The sequence below is a fragment of the Bos indicus genome, chromosome 24 (genome assembly GCF_029378745.1).
Source record: "Bos indicus isolate NIAB-ARS_2022 breed Sahiwal x Tharparkar chromosome 24, NIAB-ARS_B.indTharparkar_mat_pri_1.0, whole genome shotgun sequence".
NCBI lineage: Eukaryota > Metazoa > Chordata > Mammalia > Artiodactyla > Bovidae > Bos > Bos indicus.
The window spans coordinates 61998831-62017958 of record NC_091783.1 but is presented as its reverse complement, the minus strand read 5'-3'; the positions used below and the strand labels follow the sequence as shown (position 1 = coordinate 62017958).

Below are 19128 nucleotides of genomic sequence, written 5' to 3'. Positions count from 1 at the left end.
TATCCCTTCTGAGTTGCATTTTGACAGCTGCTTTCTTAAAAAGTAAACATACAGCCAGAAAAAGGATCGGGTTAATTCTGGAGGCCTTGGTGCTCAGGTGAAGAGGACTGCACTTCTTGGGTGCCGAGGAGCCTTTGAAGGTTATGATCAGGACGGGGCAAGCAACTGAAAGTTTAAAAGCAAAGGAGTAGCATAGTCGAAGTTGCTCTTTGCAAAGAAAGAAAACAGGAGAGTTTATCATCAGTAGTCCGTGACACACTGCAGATGTTCAGATTTAACCTTAGGCGAAAGTTAGTAGTAATAATGCTGCTGATGAAATGTTTTTTATTCAGTTAAATCAATGACTAATCCTCACCCGTTCTTTTTCCTGACAGTCGGACATGTTACGGTCACTGTCTAGCACAAAGCCCACGGTCAATGAACACGACCTGTTAAAACTAAAGAAGTTTACAGAAGATTTTGGCCAAGAAGGCTAGACCAAAGACGGCCAGGACGACGCTGACCGTGCGTGTTCTCTCGCGTGGGCAGTTTGCTTTTCCTGTATGGCAGTCAGATTCTTTCCAGTAAAACTCTTACCATAGGGAAACAGATCTCACCTCAGCGTTCCTTTAAGTTTTATATGTACTTTTGCTCCATTACCAATTAAATCCTCCCATTAACAAAAATTATAAATAATGGGCCATAAGAAAATGAGTGATATATAAATAGCAGAGAAACAGAAATTGCCCAGTGAAAAGAAAATTAAAATCAATTGACATACAAATATTTTAAATTGTTAGGGATAGTGGTCTTCGCAAAGAGCATACTTTTTTTTTTCCAACTAAAACGAAATGGGGTTTATTTCATATTTTGAAAAAAAAAATCTTAAGCATCATTCTCATCAAAGTAAAATTCATTTGCTTTACTAAAAACAATTTAAATGCTTTACTCTCAGGGATGGGCAGTAAGACAGCAGAGAGCACTGTGGTCAGGTTTAGAAGGCCCTGGACTGTGTTGTAGCCAAGGGGCTTGCTGACTTTTGATAGGGTGGCTTGTTTCTCCATGTAGATTTAAATAGTTTCTATAAAAGCTGCAAGCTTTTTTATATTTAACTAAGTAATACCTTTCACTGTGCAATCTTTAGAGAAAGACTCTCTAAGTTAGGCGTTGTCTTTGTTTTGAAGAAGAAAATTGTGTCTTTCAGTGTCTTTTTGTAGTAAGATTGACCAAAACAGGTGGTGAATAAATATGTACTTTTTAAATAATTCTGTCATGAAATACTGTATGGGAACCTTTACTTAAAGGAACACACTGCCTCCCTTTGGATTATGGAAAGTTTCTTGTATGTGATATCGGGGTATGGTGTGTGTATATATATACATATAAATTTTTTAAATATAAGATAGCTAGAGTCTTGTCTTTGACCTTTTAAGTTCAGGGAACAGTTTGTCCTGACCACACATATGTTATCAGTGTAATGGTTCATGACGCTTTAGAAATGAGCTGATAGTCTCCTTAAATAATAAAATGCAGACATGATTTTATGTTATTTTAATACCCCAATCTGAGGGGTGTGTCACACTTCAGCACCAACACTAAGCTGTGCCTTGTACATTTGCATTGGCCTCTCCATGCAAAGTATTATTAAGTCAGCTAGAATGAGGTAGATTTCCTTAATTTACTATGAAGTTCTGCCTTGCAAATGCTATAGAATAACTTGCATTTTAAATTCTATTTGCACATTTTACATATTATGCTATATGGTTGCCTTGGGGTTTTCTGTACAGATTGTTTTTGTTGATACTAAATGGAAATCATAGGCCCAAAATACGCTGTTCTTACGTGAAGTAAATTGACATAACCTACTGTTGGCTGTATTCTGTGTACGCTTCTTTATTTCGGGATCTTCTGTATAGGAGAAAATATATCTAAATTGATGAGATACAAGAGATCATTAAAAATTATTCATTAAAGATGTATCCATGAAAATTCTACTTTAGCTCCTCAGAATCATACAGTATTGCTATTAAAATCTTGTCATTAAGAGAATTAATATAATTCTATTAGTATAAACTATATAATAATTGAATCCAGAATTCTTTGTGAATCCAAAATTAGTTTTGAGGAAGTATTTCACTTCAGTTCACCCAATAGTGTGTAAGTACAGCATTAATGACAAGTGAATATTTTATCACTTAATTCTTTTGTGTGCTCTGAAAACCATGCCTCAGTATCTATGTCACTTTTAGCCATTTTCCACATTTCTGCTTTTAAAACTGTTTCTAGAATCTACTAATAATTTTAAACTTATTCTAGAATGGTGGAGCATAGACCATCTCCATGTGCTCTTTATGGGCAGATAACTACTCAAGAGGAAGCTGAATGCTCAGGCTCTCTCTGCCTGGATGTTGACCATTACGATTTTTGCTGCTGTTGAGTTGCTCGGTCCTGTCCAACTCTTTGCAGCCCATGGAGTGCAGCACACCGGGCTTCCTTCTCCTTCACCATCTTCCAGAGTTTGCTCAAACTCATGTCCACCGTGTCGGTGATGCCATCCAACCAGCTCATCCTCTGTCGTCCCCTTCACCTCCCGCCTCAGTCTTTCCCAGCATCAGGGTTTTTTCCAATGAGTCAGTTCTTCTCATCAGGTGGCCAAGCATTGGTGCTTCAGCTTCAGCATCAGTCCTTCCAATGAACATTGAGGGTTGATTTCCTTTAGGATGGACTGGTTGGATCTTGCTGTCCAAGGGACTCTTAGTCTTCTTCTAAGCCAACAAGTAAAGCTGACTTTCCTTTGCAGTAGCATGGTGCTTGACACTGTTTATTATGTTTATTATTTCAAGCCTTTACTTAATAAAGGCTTGAAAAAATTGGAGTTATATCCATATTTATCAACTTCCTAGATTATCTTTGAGAGTTTTCATAAAAGAGATAATTTGAAGTTGCTTTGTTCCTGCTGGTCTCCTGCTGTGGTGGTAAATGTCAGTCTTGGTTCTTGGAGCTGAAATCATAGGTGTACCAGAGCTGGCTGGCTCCTCTTGGCCCCAAGATCCAGATTTTCTTATTCCTGACTGCCTGGGCAGCTTGAAACCTGTCACGGGGGCCGTGATCTTCACCATAGAATCCAGTAAGTTTCCATTTACATGGCACGGGACAAAGCAAGAACTGTAGTTTAAAATCAAAAAATTTGTATTTCCTATGTTTACAGAAATAAAGGAGAAAAGTTATGTCTCTGAAGAGTCATAAAAAGCATTTAATAAAATTCCAGCACCATTTGTGATTTTTTTTTTAACTTTATAAACTAGGGATTGAAGAGAACATCTTATTTTAATAAAGAACATCTACCAAAGAAACAAAAACTCTAACGAGTACCATACTTTATTGTGAGTTATTGAAAACTTGGCTCCCCAGACATCGGGAAGAAGACCAAGGTGCCTGCTCCCACCATGCCTTTCAGTTCTGTGCAGGAGATTCTACACAGTTGTAGGAAAAGTAAACGTTCAGGGTTTAAAAGGAAGAAACTCAATTGTCATCCTCAGGTGACATGACTCTCTATGTAGAAAATCCAAAGTAACAAACAGAATCTGAGTTTAACACGATTAGAAGATACAGGTTAGTAAGTAAAAATTGTATTTCTATATTGTAGCCACAATTAGAAACTGAAATGAAAACAACCCCGCCCCTGCTTTATTTTTCTCTGTAGTTCTTACCATCATCTAACATACTGTGTACTTGACTGCTTTTCTTATTTGTGATTTCACCTCACGTTTGTTCCGGGAAAGCTGGGGTTTTCTTGTCTTTTTCCTCTGCTGTCCCTTCAGTGTCTGGAACAGTACTAGTGCCTGATGGGTGGTCAATAAATATTTATTGAGTGAATGAATCTTTGTATTTTTCCTAAGTCTGAATACTTTACAAAGAATGTGTATAATTTTTGCCCCTCTTTCTCTCCCTGTCAACCCTACAAATTTTACTTGTAAAAGAAGAAAATTAGGAATGAAAACACATCAAGAGTTTGGTGGTTTAGTTGCTAAGTTGTGTCCAACTCTTGTGACCTCATGGACTGTAGCCCACCAGGCTCCTCTGTCCATGGGATTCTCCAAGCAGGAATACTGGAGTGGGTTGCCATTCCCTTCTCCAGGGGATCTTCCCAACCCAGGGATCAAACCCAGGTCTCCTGTATTGCAGGTGGATTCTTTACCAACTGAGCCACCAGGCAAGCCCACATCAAGAACAATGGCTAAATCTGTGTGATAGAAATATGGATACTTATTAATTTTTTCTTTGTTTTTATCTTTATGTTAATTTCCCCGAATTAAAAGTCTTTAAGAAAGAATTGCAGCCAACTTGTCAGCTAGTGACAGGACTTTGTCTCCTCTGGAACCTGATGAAATAATAGAAAAGGAAAGGTTTTAAGGAAAAAGGACAGGAAGGATGTTCACCAAACAAACGTACTTTGGAGGCATGTTCATCCCCATTGCCTACACGGTTGTGGGGACGCCCCGCCTCCGGATCCAGGGAGCGCAGTGGGGAGGCCCTCCTCTCCTCCTCAGGTGGTGGACCCCGCCCGGGCCCCTGACCGGCTTTGGCTTTTCAGGCTCTGCTGTGCAGTCCTTCAGTCTTGAGCACTGCAAAGATGGCAGGACTTTAAAAACAAGGTCACAGCAGCATCAACAGCATCTTAAGTAGGTGGATGGGACTCTGGTAGCTAATTGTGGCCTCGTGGAATGAAGTGCCCAGTGAGGGGAAGACATTGAGCAGGAGCCGGGGTTCCATCCCTGGATCAAGAAGACCCTCTGGAGGAGGCAGTGGCTCCCCACTCAAGTCCTCTCGCCTGGAGAATCCCACGGACAGAGGAGCCCAGTGGGGCTACAGTCCATGGGGTCGCAAAGAGTCGGACACGACAGAGCGTCTAAACAACGATAGTACTAAACGAGATGAAGGCACGAGAACGTGGAGGACGCTCACTGGAAACCTGGACCCTCAGGACTTGCTGCAAGAGACAGTGGCAGCCACAGCACTGAAGCTACCAGAAGCAAAAGTCGGCATTTGATCCTGCAGGTTGCCAGACTAGATGCTGGAATACACAAATTTCATCGACTTTATGTGACGGTCAGGAACTTTGGTCGAGTAGGAGCCATACTACTGAAATACTTCCACTTGTGAGGATTTGGAAGATCCTGAGTACCAGGCAATATGTGGAGGGCTGTGTGGGAATGGATGATGTTGGTGATGAGCCAAGAGTCTGGTTGGGGAGCTTGTAGCTAATTACTGAATTTATCAGTATGGGTTCAGTAAACATTCAGGATTTAGAATTTTGGTTTGAGCAGCAGAGAGTGATTTCAGTTGTTTGCTAGACTGGTTAAAGAATCTGAACTTGACCGTCAACTGCTCTGAACTCCACTAAAGTGACCCCTGAGTTGGGAAGATCCCCTGGAGAAGGGGAAGGCTACCCACTCCAGTATTCTGGCCTGGAGAATTCCATGGACTGTATAGTCCATGGGGTCGCAAAGAGTTGGACACGACTGAGTGACTTAAAAAAAAAAAAGTGGTGGAAAAGAAAGAATCCCATATCTAGGAAATAGGAATGCTGGAGTAGATTTTATCACATGAGAACCACTCACAAAACCACATGTTCCTGGAAGAGACCCAGAACCGAGCCCCTTAAGTGGGGCACTGACAGGTGAAGGAGTGCATTCCAGAGTGTTTTCCAGGGCCTTCACTTTCATCGGAGCTGGAGCAGTCTCAGCTGCAAAAGTCAAGTAGTAGCAGTTAGCACGAGCCAGGGGGGACTTGGTCACTGCATTAAGCAGCAGGGCTGGAGTGATAAATCAGAGTGGACTTTCCTGCAGAGGTCATGATCAGTGGTGGCAGGGTCCTTAAGACCGTGAGTAAGGCGCTGCAGCAGTAGTACAAACAAAACACGCCTGCCTGGCGAGCAGGGGTCTGGCCGTCGTGATTTCCAGACCTGAATCAGGTCATGGAATCTGTGCCGCTTGAAAGAAGTGGAGACTGTCTTGTTGAGAAAGGCTTCTGCCAGAACATTCCAGGTTCAGAGGGAGCTTTGCCTTCAGCCTTCCCCAAAGGGTGTGGGGCTGCTTCAGGCTTACTGGAACGTGACTGAGCTAATACTCTTTACTGGAGAATCAGGAAGCCCTTGGGGTCCACTGTTCAGGAGAGAATTTATGGGGAGCAAGCGATGAGTGCGGTGGAGTTTTGACCGGACTTTGCACCATAGCAGGCCCAGGGGAACTCTGAACAAGTCAGCCGTGGTCAGGGTCATTTGGCTGTTCGCTGGTCCAGGGAGTGAAGGTTAATGGAAAAAGAAGGGCCCCGGGAGCTCCACCCTCCTGAGAAAACAGTGAAGTAGTATTTACAGCCCTAGGAGAAATCCCACAAATTCATGCCACCGTTCAGGCAGGAAGCACGCTGGTGTGGTGGTATCCAGCGGGGGCCCATTTAACTCCTCAGGATGGACAGTGCGGAAAAGGAGCGCGTTTTATAGAATATCAGGGCCTACCTACTTACATGTTCTTCTGTTTGCCTAATGTATCATTAAGATGTATCTGAGATGGTTGAGAATTGAAAGAGGTGTGTTAAAAAGAATACAGACATGTTCCCTGGTGGTCCAGTAGTTAAGATCAGTGCGTTCACTGCTGAGGGCACAGGTTCAGTCCTGGTCAGGGAGCCAAGATCCCACAACGCGATGCAGCCCCCACAAAGTAATAAAGTATTCAAAAAATAAAAATCTTTAAAGGGGTCAGGTATTATATAAGCTTAATCTTACAGAATGGGTAGTAATGCCAGGTTTCAAAAATTGATGGAAAAAGAAATAGAGATTTTACAATGGTGAGAGTTTCAAATGTAACCCAACAAGAATTCTAAATGGTGATATTTACTATGAAAAATTGGGAGGGAGAAGAGAAAGGTTAATGTAAGTGAGCTAAGGTCGCATCTGTCAAAAGAGGAAATGATGTCTAAGGTCAACAAATCAGAATATAATACAATAAGCAGATACGGTGATAACCCCAAAAATGACTTCAGTTCTCTATTACTGCATTAGGCATTCCAAAACCTCATGGCTTGAAACACAACTTTCTCTCTCGGTGGGTCAAGAGCTCAGGGGAGCTTGGCTGAGCAGCTCTGGCCAGGAGCCTCTTGCCCAGCTGGGGCCAGTGGCTGGAGCTGGGAGCATGTCTGGGACAGCGGACACCTCTCTCCAAGTCTCGCGTTCTCTCCAAGCGATGGGCGCAACACCAAACACACTCAGGAATTGTTCCCACCGGAAGTGTATATTCTGAATCCAGCCAAACCATAGACCTGACTGCTGGTTACAGGAAATTCAGGAGAGCAAAACAAAGCACATCATGGGGAACCAGTCCGGCCAAAGAGCCTGTAGGACGTCTGTGAGACAGCTGGCCTGGCCTCCAAACAGTGCCGCTACCAAATGGAAGGTTGAGGGGATTTCCTAGGTTAAAAGGATCCTCCAGGCCAGAATACTGGAGTGGGTGGCCTTTCCCTTCTCCAGGGGATCTTCCCAAGCCAGGGATCAAACCCAGGTCTCCTGCATTGCAGGCAGATTCTTTACCAGCTGAGCCACAAGGGAAGCCCCAGGTTAAAAGAAACTGAGGACAACCCAGAACCTAATGCATGGTAAGAACATTGATTTGAATCCTGGTTTGAGGGGAAAACAGCTTTATTAGACACTGGAGGTAATTGCAGAAATCTGACTACAAACCAGATACCAGATACTTTGGAATTGTTATTGTCTTGGATGTGATCATGATGTTGTGATTATGTTAGTGTTTGTGGGGCCTTGTTTCCAGGTGACACACCCTGAATTCTGCGCATACAGAGATGGGGGAGAAAGCCCATGATGTCTGCAACTACTGTAAAGCTGTGCCCACCCACATTCACATCCCCACATAGCAAATGTGACAGAGTAAATAAACAGGATTGAAGGGTGAAGGATCGTTTCTGAAGGAGATGAAATTGAAGAGTCAACTTTAAAAACATGTAGTGGTTTTTAGAAAATCATCACCAACTAAGTGATCTTCATATTTCCCAAGCACTTAACACAGACCCAGGACTTCCCTATAAAAAAGTCGTGGGACTGTCCTTGTATACAGCTGAGCACAATCCTGGTTGAAATGGTGAGGTACTCGAGCGTAGGTATTCCTTGATACGGGAATGAATAGTTGTGTCTTAGAATGTTGTCAAAACTCTAAGACTTACAGCCTACTTTTCCAGACTTCTATAACATTGCCAGTGGCTTCTTGAAAGACTTATGGCCTAAGACATCCTGTGTTGCAGCATTAAAAGGCTTTCCTGTATTTAATTGCAAGGTATGCTGTCTTAGGCCATAAATAATTCCTTTAAGAATTCACTGACAATTTTATAGAAACCTTTAAACATTCCATATTAAAAATAGTAAAGTATTAAAGGAGTTCTAGGTTATTAAATAAAAACTTTGAAAATGGAAGGAATTGGTGGCAGCCACAGGTACGTGAGTCTTTCCCTGGTGGCTCAGACAGTAAAGAATCTGCCTGCAATGCGAGACCTGGGTTTGATCCCTGGGTTTGGAAGATCCCCCGGAGAAGGGAAAGGCTCTATTCTGGCCTGGAGAATTCCATGGACTATATAGACCGTGCGGTCCCAGAGTCAGACACGAATGAACGACTTTCACTTCATTTCACTTCACAGGAAAGTGGGAAGGATGATGTTAAAAGTGTCTAACAGCAGGGATACGGTGGGCACAGCGCTGGCCAATCAGAATGGCCGCCTGCTCTCAGCACCTGTCAGTCTCCAAGGCGACAGGTCTAGAATCTTAATAAAAGTACACACACACACACCTTTCCAATAAGAGGTAGAACCTGTGTTCTCACAGATTCCTTCTGCTACAGGTTTGACTACAGAGTAGAGAAAACCCTTTGACAATTTTTTCTATTTCTTTAGGGGATGCTGAAAATATGGGAGCTCGCTAACAGCAAGTCTAAATTTCAGTTCACAGACTCCAGACAGAAGCATCATATTTCTACACTATCAGTAAGTCAAACCCGAATCTGCTGTGCTGTCTGGAAAATCACTGTTGGTCTTCACTAGACCTCTTCCTCCAAGGATCACACTGAAGTTCTCTGGAGCAGGAGGTAGATCTCGAGTCCAGAACCGCTGCGGCCGTTTTCATTCTTCGGGTTCGCTGATGTCCCTCCGCTCTGGGTTCCGCAGCAGCAGGAGGCCGAGAATCTGCTCAGGTCCGGCGCTGGGGCAGCAGGTGGGCCAGCCCTCGGCTCTCTGGGCAGAGAAATCCCCTCTCCCGCCTGCCCGGAGCCTGCAAAATCTCCTCTTTCTCCTGCTGCCCTCCAGGGTATTTAGCTTAACCTCCTCAGTGACATGAGAGGTTAGGATCTGGTGGGGGAGCCAGAAGGAAGGAGAATATTGTACAAGAGACTGTGTTTCTGCCTGTTTACTCGATGCGAGGGAAGCCTGTCATCTTCAGACAACAGGGGAGGAGAAAATACAAAAAATAATAATCCTGCCACACAGGGTTAGGTCATCCCAGAAAGGTGTCTCCAGGAAAGTCTGGAGCTAAAAACAGCTCCCTTTGAGTTGTAGAATTGCTAATTAAACATTTTTTCTTTACGCTCTTATTTTCTAAGTTTTATGATGGGAGCATTTTTTTATTGAGGTAAAATATGCGTAATATAAAATTTACCATTTTTAATATTTTTGAGTGTAATACAGTTCAGTGGCATGAAGTACATTCACAGTGTTGTGGAGCCATCAACACTATTTCCAGAACTTTCGACCCAAATAGAAACTCTCAGCCCCACCTCCCCTTTCTCCCTTCCCTCCAGCCCGAGAACCACTGTCTGCCATCTTTCTCTGTGACTGTGCTTATTCTAGGTTCCTCATATAAATGGAATCTACAGCACCTTCCCTTGTGTATGCTTTAGCAATGCGGCATGTATTAAAACAAAGCATTCAAATAGTTTCAGTGAAGATTATCCCTTATGAATTACATTGTTGATAACTCAACCTACACTAGATAAATTAAGGAGAAAGGATCCAGCTCATGCCTCACAATAAAAATGCTACATAGTGTAATTATAGGCACCTAATGCCAACATCCGCTGGATCATCGAAAAAGCAAGAGAGTTCCAGAAAAACATCTATTTCTGCTTTATTGACTATGCCAAAGCCTTTGACTGTGTGGATCACAATAAACTGGAAAATTCTGAAAGAGATGGGAATACCAGACCACCTGATCTGCCTCTTGAGAAATTTGTATGCAGGTCAGGAAGCAACAGTTAGAACTGGACATGGAACAACAGACTGGTTCCAAATAGGAAAAGGAGTACGTCAAGGCTGTATATTGTCACCCTGTTTATTTAACTTCTATGCAGAGTACATGATGAGAAATGCTAGGCTGGAAGAAGCACAAGCTGGAATCAAGATGGCTGGGAGAAATATCAATAACCTCAGATATGCAGATGACACCACCCTTATGGCAGAAAGTGAAGAGGAACTAAAAAGCCTCTTGATGAAAGTGAAAGAGGAGAGTGAAAAAGTTGGCTTAAAACTCAACATTCAGAAAACGAAGATCATGGCATCTGGTCCCACCACTTCATGGGAAATAGATGGAGAAACAGTGGAAACAGTGTCAGACTTTATTTTTTGGGGCTCCAAAATCACTGCAGGTGGTGACTGCAGCCATGAAATTAAAAGACACTTATTCCTTGGAAGGAAAGTTATGACCAACCTAGATAGCACATTGAAAAGCAGAGACATGTGCTCGCTTCGGCAGCACATATACTAAAATTGGAACGATACAGAGAAGATTAGCATGGCCCCTGCGCAAGGATTACACGCAAATTCGTGAAGCGTTCCATATTTAAAAAAAAGAAAAGCAGAGACATTACTTTGCCAACAAAGGTCCGTCTAGTCAAGGCTATGCTTTTTCCAGGGGTCAAGTATAGATGTGAGAATTGGACTGCGAAGAAAGCTGAGCACCAAAGAATTGATGCTTTTGAACTGTGGTCTTGGAGAAGGCTCTTGAGAGTCCCTTGGACTGCAAGGAGATCCAACCAGTCCATTCTGAAGGAGATCAGCCCTGGGATTTCTTTGGAAGGAATGATGCTAAAGCTGAAACTCCAGTACTTTGGCCACCTCATGCGAAGAGTTGACTCATTGGAAAAGACTCTGATGCTGGGAGGGATTGGGGGCAGGAGGAGAAGGGGATGACAGAGGATGAGATGGCTGGATGGCATCACCAGCTCGATGGATGTGAGTCTGAGTGAACTCCAGGAGTTGGTGATGGACAGGGAGGCCTGGCATGCTGCGATTCATGGGGGCGCAGAGAGTCAGACACGACTGAGTGACTGAACTGAACTGAACTGAATGAAAGATTAAAGGCAGGAGGAGAAGGGGACGACAGAGAATGAGATGGTTGGATAGCATCACCGACTTGATGGACATGAGTTTGGGTGAACTCCGGGAGTTGGTGATGGACAGGGAGGCCTGGCGTGCTGCGGTTCATGGAGTCGCAAAGAGTAGGAAACGACTGAGCGACTGAATAACAATATGAGTCATTGCTAGTTCACTCATAATTTTGTTATGAAAGCAAAATAACAGAAAGCCATCAGTGTAATCGAGTTTCATTTACTGTTGTTCAGTCGCTCAGTCGTGTCCAGCTCTGTGCGACCCCACGGACTGCAGCATGCCAGGCCTCACTGTCCGTCACCAACTCCCGGAGTCCACCCAGACTCATGTCCATCGAGTCGGTGATGCCATCCAACCATCTCATCCTCTGTCGCCTCCTTCTCCTCCTCTCCTCAATCTTTTCCAACATTGGGGTCTTTTTTAATGAGTTGGCTCTCCGCATCAGGTGGCCAACAGTTATTACGAACTGTTGCTTCATAATAACTCCAAAATTCAATGGCTGGAAACAATTTATTTTGCTTATGAAACAATTTATTTGATGACCATTTATTTTGCCCACGAAACTGCCAAATGTATGGGCTCCATGCACTGTCACTGTGGGCAGAGGATGCTCTTTGAAAATGGCTTATTCACACAGCTGGCAAGTTGGTGTCGGCTACTGACTGGGAGTCCAGCGGGACTGCGGGCTGGAGGCCTCAGCTCTTCTTTGAATGGACCTCTCCATAGACAGGCTGAGCTCACTCAAAGGATCACTGCAAGGGCGAGTGCTCCAAGAAAACCGGGGAGAAGCTGTGGGGCCTTTTCCAGGTTGTTACTACAAGGCCTGCCGTGTCACTTTGGCCACAGTCCTTTGGTCAAGGCAGTCACAAAGGTCCACCCGCGTTCATAGACCCCCCGTCAGTGCTGGTCACATTGAAAGAACTTACGGATTGGAGAGATTGTGGCCCCATCCTTGGAAAATATAGTTTGTTGCAACAGTAATTCTCTGTATTCACCACTTTTATGCTTACTTTCCATGAACAGCCTGTACAATTGTGTCCTTCTCCTTTTTATGACTGTTCCGATTACATTTATTAAAATGCACTTTTAAGTCTGTGGACTCTAATAATAAATCATTAAAGGTTGTATTTTGCGAGTCTTTGTTTTGGTTTGGTTTCATTTTTCTAATTGGTTGGCCACAGAAAGGAAATCAAAAAGGAAACTGGACATGCAACGCGATTTGAGAAGCGCTGGTCTCGTTGAAGAGTGAAAAGGGCAGTACTGCCTGGGGGTCGCCCGTGAGTCCTGCAGAATGCGGGGGACGCTGGGGACTCGAGGCAGCACGCGCTGGGAGAGGCAGCGGCAGAGGGACGCTGTGAAGGGCGGTAGTGCTGCCTTCCCTCCACCTTCTGATTTCTTTTTTTTTGGCTGTGCTGGGTCTTCCCTGCTGCTTGGGCTCTTCTCCAGTTGCAGTCCACGGGCTCCTCTCTGCGGTGCTTCCCTGCTGTGGGGCACAGGCTCCAGGCTCATGGGCTTCAGAAGCTACAGCTCCGGGGTGGGCTCGCGAGGGCTTAGTTGCTCCAAGGCATGTGGAATCTTCCCTGATCAGGGATCGAACCCGTGTTCCCTGCGTTGGCAGGCGGATTATTTACCTCTGAGCCACCAGGGAAGCCCCTCTCTGCCTTCTTTTTATAACCTTTCATTAGCATAGTTTGTAGTAGTGTTGTTTGCCTGTATAATTACACCTTATTTAGCCCTGGATCCACTTCCTTTGATGGAATCTGTGAGTCTTTACCATAAACAATGATAAAATTTGCATACTTCTTTTGAGTCGATAATATATTTCTGTTTTTATTTATTTGGCTGTGTCAGGTCTTAGTTGCAGAACGTGGGATCCTTCTCTGTGGTGTGTGAACTCTGCAGCCTCTCTGGCTGTGGAGCTGGCTTGGTTCCCCCGAGGTCCGTGGGATCTTAGTTCCAAAACCAGAGATCGCACGTGTGTCCCCTGCATTGCAAGGCAGATGCTTAACCACTGGCCACCAAGGAAGCCCCAAAAATATATTTCTTAATGTTTACCTTTACGGTGGTAAATATTTATACTTCTGTGACTTAATTTGTCAACTTTAACGATTATCTTTGGGCATCAGGTGCAAATGAGGCAGTTAATAAAGTCATCCTACCTTCCAAGTGTTTTCCTTCTTCCTCTCCCAAAACGTTCTATTATTTCTACCTTGTTAAGGTATAACACTCATATACCATCTTTACCCTAGATGCTACATTTGTTTTAATCTTTGTTATATAGTTAAACTTATTTCATTTGCCAAATTCTCAAAGGACAGTCCTTTCACGCTACTCTTCTCAGTCATCTTGTGACTGGCTGAAGTTTCTGCTAGAAACTGAATGTCTGCATGCCCCAAACTCACATGTGAAACCCTAACACCCAAGGTGATGGTATCGGAAGGTGCAGTCAAGAGAGGTGGTTTTGGCCTCAGGAACGGGATCAGCAGCCTCGTTAAAGAGACCTCAGAGAGCTCCCTGCCCTTTCCAAGTGAGGCCACAGTGAAACCATGGCCTCCAGGGACCAGGAAGTGAACTCTTACCCTACACCCAGCCTATCAGTCCCGTGGTTCTGGACTTTCAGGCTCTACAATGGAGAGAGATGGATTTCTGTTGTTTATAAGCCACCCAGTCTATGGTCTTCTGTTACAGCTGCCCAGACAGACTAATATAATAACCTTAATGCTTTTTTCAAGAGGCACTCATGGGAAAAGTATTGATCATTACATGTTCAAGGGTGAAATACAGATTAGCTGGATAGAAAACTTTGGCTCAACATTTCCTTCCTGGAGGATCTTATAGACATATCATTGTTCTCACCCACTGAATGTCATTGTGGAGAAATCTGAAACTAGCTGGATTTTTTTTTTTTAAACAAGTGACCTGATTTTTTTTTTTTTTTTGGCCTGATTGGCCAAAGTTTTCCTTCTTTTAAACCCAATGTGGTTTTTTTCCCCTATAGTTTTACATTTTAGCCCATGATCCATTCTGTATTAGATTTCTCCAGAAAACCAGAACTAATAGAAGATATGAATATACATGTGTATGAAATATAAGATATTGGCTCCCATGATTATGGAGGCTGGCATATTCCAAGATCTGCAGGGTGAGTTGGCAAGCTGGAGACGTAAGAAGAGCTGATGTTTCAACTCAAGTCCAAAGGCAAGAAAAATGGGCAGTGTTCCAGTTAAAAGTTCATCAGACAGGAATAATGATCTCTTCCTTGGAGGAAGGTCAGCCTTTTGGTTCTTTCCAGGCTTTCAACTGATTGGATGAGACCCACCCACACTGGGAAGGCTAACCTGCTTTACTCAGCCTCCTGATTGAAATGTCTGCTTCATGAGATACATGCTCACAAAAGTACCCGGAGTGAGGCTTGACCACAGAGCTGGGTACCAAGCGGCCCAGTCAACTTGACACATAAAATTAACCATCATGTTATCTGAGTCAATTTTTGCAGAAGGTGTAAAGTTGAGGTTGAGTTTCATCTTTTTTGTCGATGGATGTCCAATTTTCCTGGCATTGTTTCTTGAAAAGGCTACCTTTCCTCCATCAAACTGCTTCCGCAGCCTTGTCAAAAGCCTGGGGCATGTGTCATGGGTTCTGGGTTCCGCTGGATTCTGCTCTCTCTGTGGCTACCGCTCTGTCTCTGTTGCTGTAGCCATGTAATAAGTCTTGAAATCACGTAGACTGATTAATTACTCCCTCTTTCCCCCCATGTTTTAGATATTCTAGTTCCTTTGCCTTTACATATAAATTTTAGAATAATCTTGGCTATAGCTACAAAAAAAGTCTTGCTAAGATTTTGATTGGAAAAACACACTTTATAATAAAATAATAAAATAAATTTTAAACATTGAAAAAATAACAGCAAAAAAGTAAAACTAAGCCCATGACGTCCAACAATGGGCAAGGAGCTGTCCCATCAGGTGGGTGTCTCACGTGGCATGCCGTCCTCAGAGGAAAGGTCTCAGAGAGCTGGAACGGGGATTGGGACGGCTGTGATGGGGAGTGGGGCAGGCTCACACGCTGTCCCGAGTGCGTGCAGACGTCAGCATGAGGAAAACCAAGAAAGCGGCTGCTAGATGCACTTCTCCCCTTTTCTGGGGGTTCTGGAGGAGAAGGGGGCGGATACACTTCTCCCCCCTTCTGGGGGTTCTGGAGGCGAAGGGTGCGGGAGAACGTGACATGATTACACGGCTCTCCTCGTGGGAAGAAGATGCTGGTACCACTATGGTTTACTCTTTTTTCTTCACAGTGCCTCAACTTCCTCATTTTTCCACCTGACGCAGTGTTCCCAGGAACCAGTGCTTCAAGCGTGGGTGCCGAATCAGGGATCATCCCTAAGCAGGAGACTGTGACTATCCTTTGAAACCTTTACACCGGAATCCCTAAGAGGCTTATGGGTGGATAACACCTTCACTTTGCCTGGCAAACTCATGAACGGATCCACCTGACTGACCATGAATGCAGATATGTGGCCTATGCTGTGCTGTGTGCTCTGCTTGGTCGCTCTGTCATGTCCAACTCTGTGTGACCCCATGGACTGCAGCCCGCCAGGCTTCTCTGTCCACGGGGTGTTCCAGGCAAGAGTACTGGAGAGGGTAGCCATTCTCTTATCCAGGGGATCTTCCAGACCCAGGGATCAAACTCGGGTCTCCTGCATTGCAGGCAGATTCTTTACTGTCTGAGCCCCCAGGGAAGCCCAGTGGTTGCCAAAAGCCCACTAGCGGTATGCTGTGTCATCCTACCGTATACAAATCAGAGTGGACGGAGAGGAGAGGTTTTTCTAGATTAGTATCTGCGCCAGCAATCTGGAAAAGCAGAATACCAGGCTGAACGCCATGTCCCTTCCAATGTGTTCAGTACTAGGTTGAACACAGTGTCCCTCAAACACAATGATTTGAGTAAAAGCAAATCATAAATAGAAGGAGAAGTGGTAACCAAAGAAAAAGGAATGAATCAATGGATTATGTGACAAGGAAAAACCAACGTTACACGAATTCCTTGAGGGAAGCTCAGAGCACGCGATGATAGTCTCTGAAACCTGCAACCCCGAGCGGCATGCTTTGGGAGACATTTTGGTCAGATGATGTGTTGATAAGCTGGACCAACTGTTGGTAATTGAGTGAAAGTCTAGCAAATGTGATGCTATCTTTTTTTAAATTGGGGCAGAGCTGCTTTACAAGGTGTTGTCCGTTTCTCTTGGACAGTGAAATGAATCAGCGATGTGCATACATACAGCCTTTCACTCTCGGACCTCCCTCCTACCCACGCCGCATCCCACCCCGCTAGGCCACCACAGAGCAGCGAGCTGAGCCCCATGTCTGATACAGGGGGCTGTGTGCCCACTGGCTGGCTGCTTCACACGAGGGAGTGTGTGCGTGGCAGCCCCAGGCTCTGAACCATCACTCTTCTTTCCCCTCCAGGCCCGCACGTCCGTTCTCCATATCTGCATACCTATTCCTGCCTGCAATGGTTCATCTGGGCCATTCTTCTGGAGTCCACATATATGCACTAACATACAATATTTGGTTTTCTCTTTCTGACTTACTTCACTGTGTCTGACAGTCTCTAGGTCCGTCCACATCGCTACAAATGATTCAGTTCCACTCCTTTTAATGGCTGAGTAATATTCAGCCATTAAAATATTCATAAATTTATATAAATAAATTTATGAAATATTCATAAATTTAATGGCTGTGTACACGTACCACATCTTCTTTATCCAGTCACACGTCAGTGGACCACTAGGCTGCTTCTGTGTCCCGGCCGTTGTAAACAGTGCTGCAATGAACATTGGGGTGCATGTGTTTTTTGAATTATGGTTTTCTCAGGGTATATGGCCCATAGTGGAGTTTCTGGGTCATATGGTAGTTTTATTTTTAGTTTTTTAAAGAACCTCCATACTGTTCTCCATAGTCACTGTATCAGCTTACATTCCCACCAGCAGTGACAGAGGGTGCCCTTCTCTCCAGACCCTCTCCAGCATTTATTATTTGTAGATTTTTTGAGGACAGACATTCTGACCTGTGTTTTGATTTGCATTTCTCTAATAATTAGTGATGTTGAGCATCTTTTCATGTGCCTCTTGGTCATCTGTATGTTTTCCTTGGAGAAACGTCGGTTTAGGTCTTCAGTCCATTTCATTCTTCTTTTTCAGGCTATATCTACTACTCACACCTCGAGAGGGTTTCCCAGGTGACTCACCAGTAAAGAATCCACCTGCCAATGCAGCAGACACAGGTTCGTTCCCTGGGTCGGGTAGATCCCCTGGAGAAGGAAATGGCAGCCCACTCCAGTATTCTTGCTGCAATATCCCATGGACAGAGAAGCCAGGCAGGCGGCCTTATCAACTAAACAACAAGAAGAAACACAGCTGGATATGATGTAACACTGGCATCATCTCAGCAAGATTGCAACATGGATACTGGTGGTTAAATCTGTTGGGAAATTGAATTAAGAGCCTCCTACTTCACATCACCTCCTCCAAATACTAGGCATACGTTTGTTCTGTGGTAGAAGAGCACTGGATGGCCTGGACCCCAGAGACGTTCTTGCCGTTTCCTTTGGCTTCTTGGAGGTGTTCTCCCTCAGACCTGATGGAAGCGTCCTTGTTCAGATGAGGGCTGGCGAAATTGGACTTTAGGGTGGGGCCTGCCCACTCCAGAAAGACCAATCATGTGATTTAGGTGGGAGTTCCCTGTTATCTGCTAACCTGGAGACTGCCCTCAGCCACAAAGGCGATTAGTCAATTCTGTTATGAATGAAGCCCCGGTATAAACTCTGGACACCAGAGGAGCTTCCTTGGTTGACCTGCCCTAGTTGGCAGCTCTCCATGGGAACTGTCACACCCGGTGTTGGGAGGTCCATGCCTGGAGATTTCCAGACTGTGCCCTGTTGTTGTTCAGTCGCTAAGTCACGTCTGACTCTTTTTCTATGACCCCGTGGATTGTGGCCTGCCAGGCTCCTCTGTCCATGAAATTGCCCAGCAAGAATACTGGAAACTTCTCCAGAGGATCTTTCAGACCCAGGGATTGAACCTGCAGCTAAGCGTCTCTTGCATTAGCAGGCGTATTCTTTACCACTGAGACACCAGGGAAGCCCAGACTTCGCCCTATGTACAACTTCTCTTGGCTGACCCTCATAAACCATAATCATGAGTGTAACAGCTCTCACTGAGCTCTCTGAGTCCTTCTAGCAAATAATTAAACCTGAGGGTGGCTTGGGAACCCCTCCTCCAAACATTCAGTTGATGTCAGAAGTCTTGGGGACTCAAAGCTTGAGATTTGGCTAATTCTGGGCAACAAATTAAGAAGAAAAACTCAAGATCAATTCCTTTGTATCTGAGCTCTCTAGTATTTCTAAGAATAACTCCAAAATAGTAAAGCACATAAGTGAACAAAAAATATGTGCCTTTTGCAAACTAAAACCTTAACAAAATGTCATTTCACACCCACAGTGGAGGCGGTAATTAAAAAGACAGATAACAACAAGTGTTGGTGCAGATGTGGAGAAACTGGTACCCTTATACAGTGCTGGTGGGGATTATAAAATTGGGCAGCTGCTTTGGAAATGGTCTGGCAGTTCTTGTTAAACAGTTATTATAAGATCCAGCAATTCCACTCTCTTGGGTGGGTATACACCCAAGATAAACGAAAAACTTCTGCATGAATA

The 19128-nt window shown here is 44.3% G+C and overlaps 1 protein-coding gene and 1 non-coding gene across 2 annotated transcripts in view; both read left to right on the top strand.

Annotated features, from left to right (window-relative positions):
* VPS4B (vacuolar protein sorting 4 homolog B) overlaps window positions 1-1845 on the top strand; it is a 29533-nt gene extending 27688 nt beyond the window's left edge. The window contains exon 11 of the mRNA XM_070779159.1: window positions 375-1845. Within this exon, the coding sequence (XP_070635260.1) occupies window positions 375-476 (102 nt within the window). The 3' untranslated portion in view covers window positions 477-1845. The remainder of the gene's footprint in view (window positions 1-374) is intronic.
* An 8919-nt stretch (window positions 1846-10764) lies between these two features.
* Window positions 10765-10871, top strand: LOC139179532 (U6 spliceosomal RNA). The gene has a single exon (XR_011563900.1). It is a non-coding gene; the product is annotated as a U6 spliceosomal RNA (small nuclear RNA).
* The last annotated feature ends 8257 nt before the right edge of the window (window positions 10872-19128 follow it).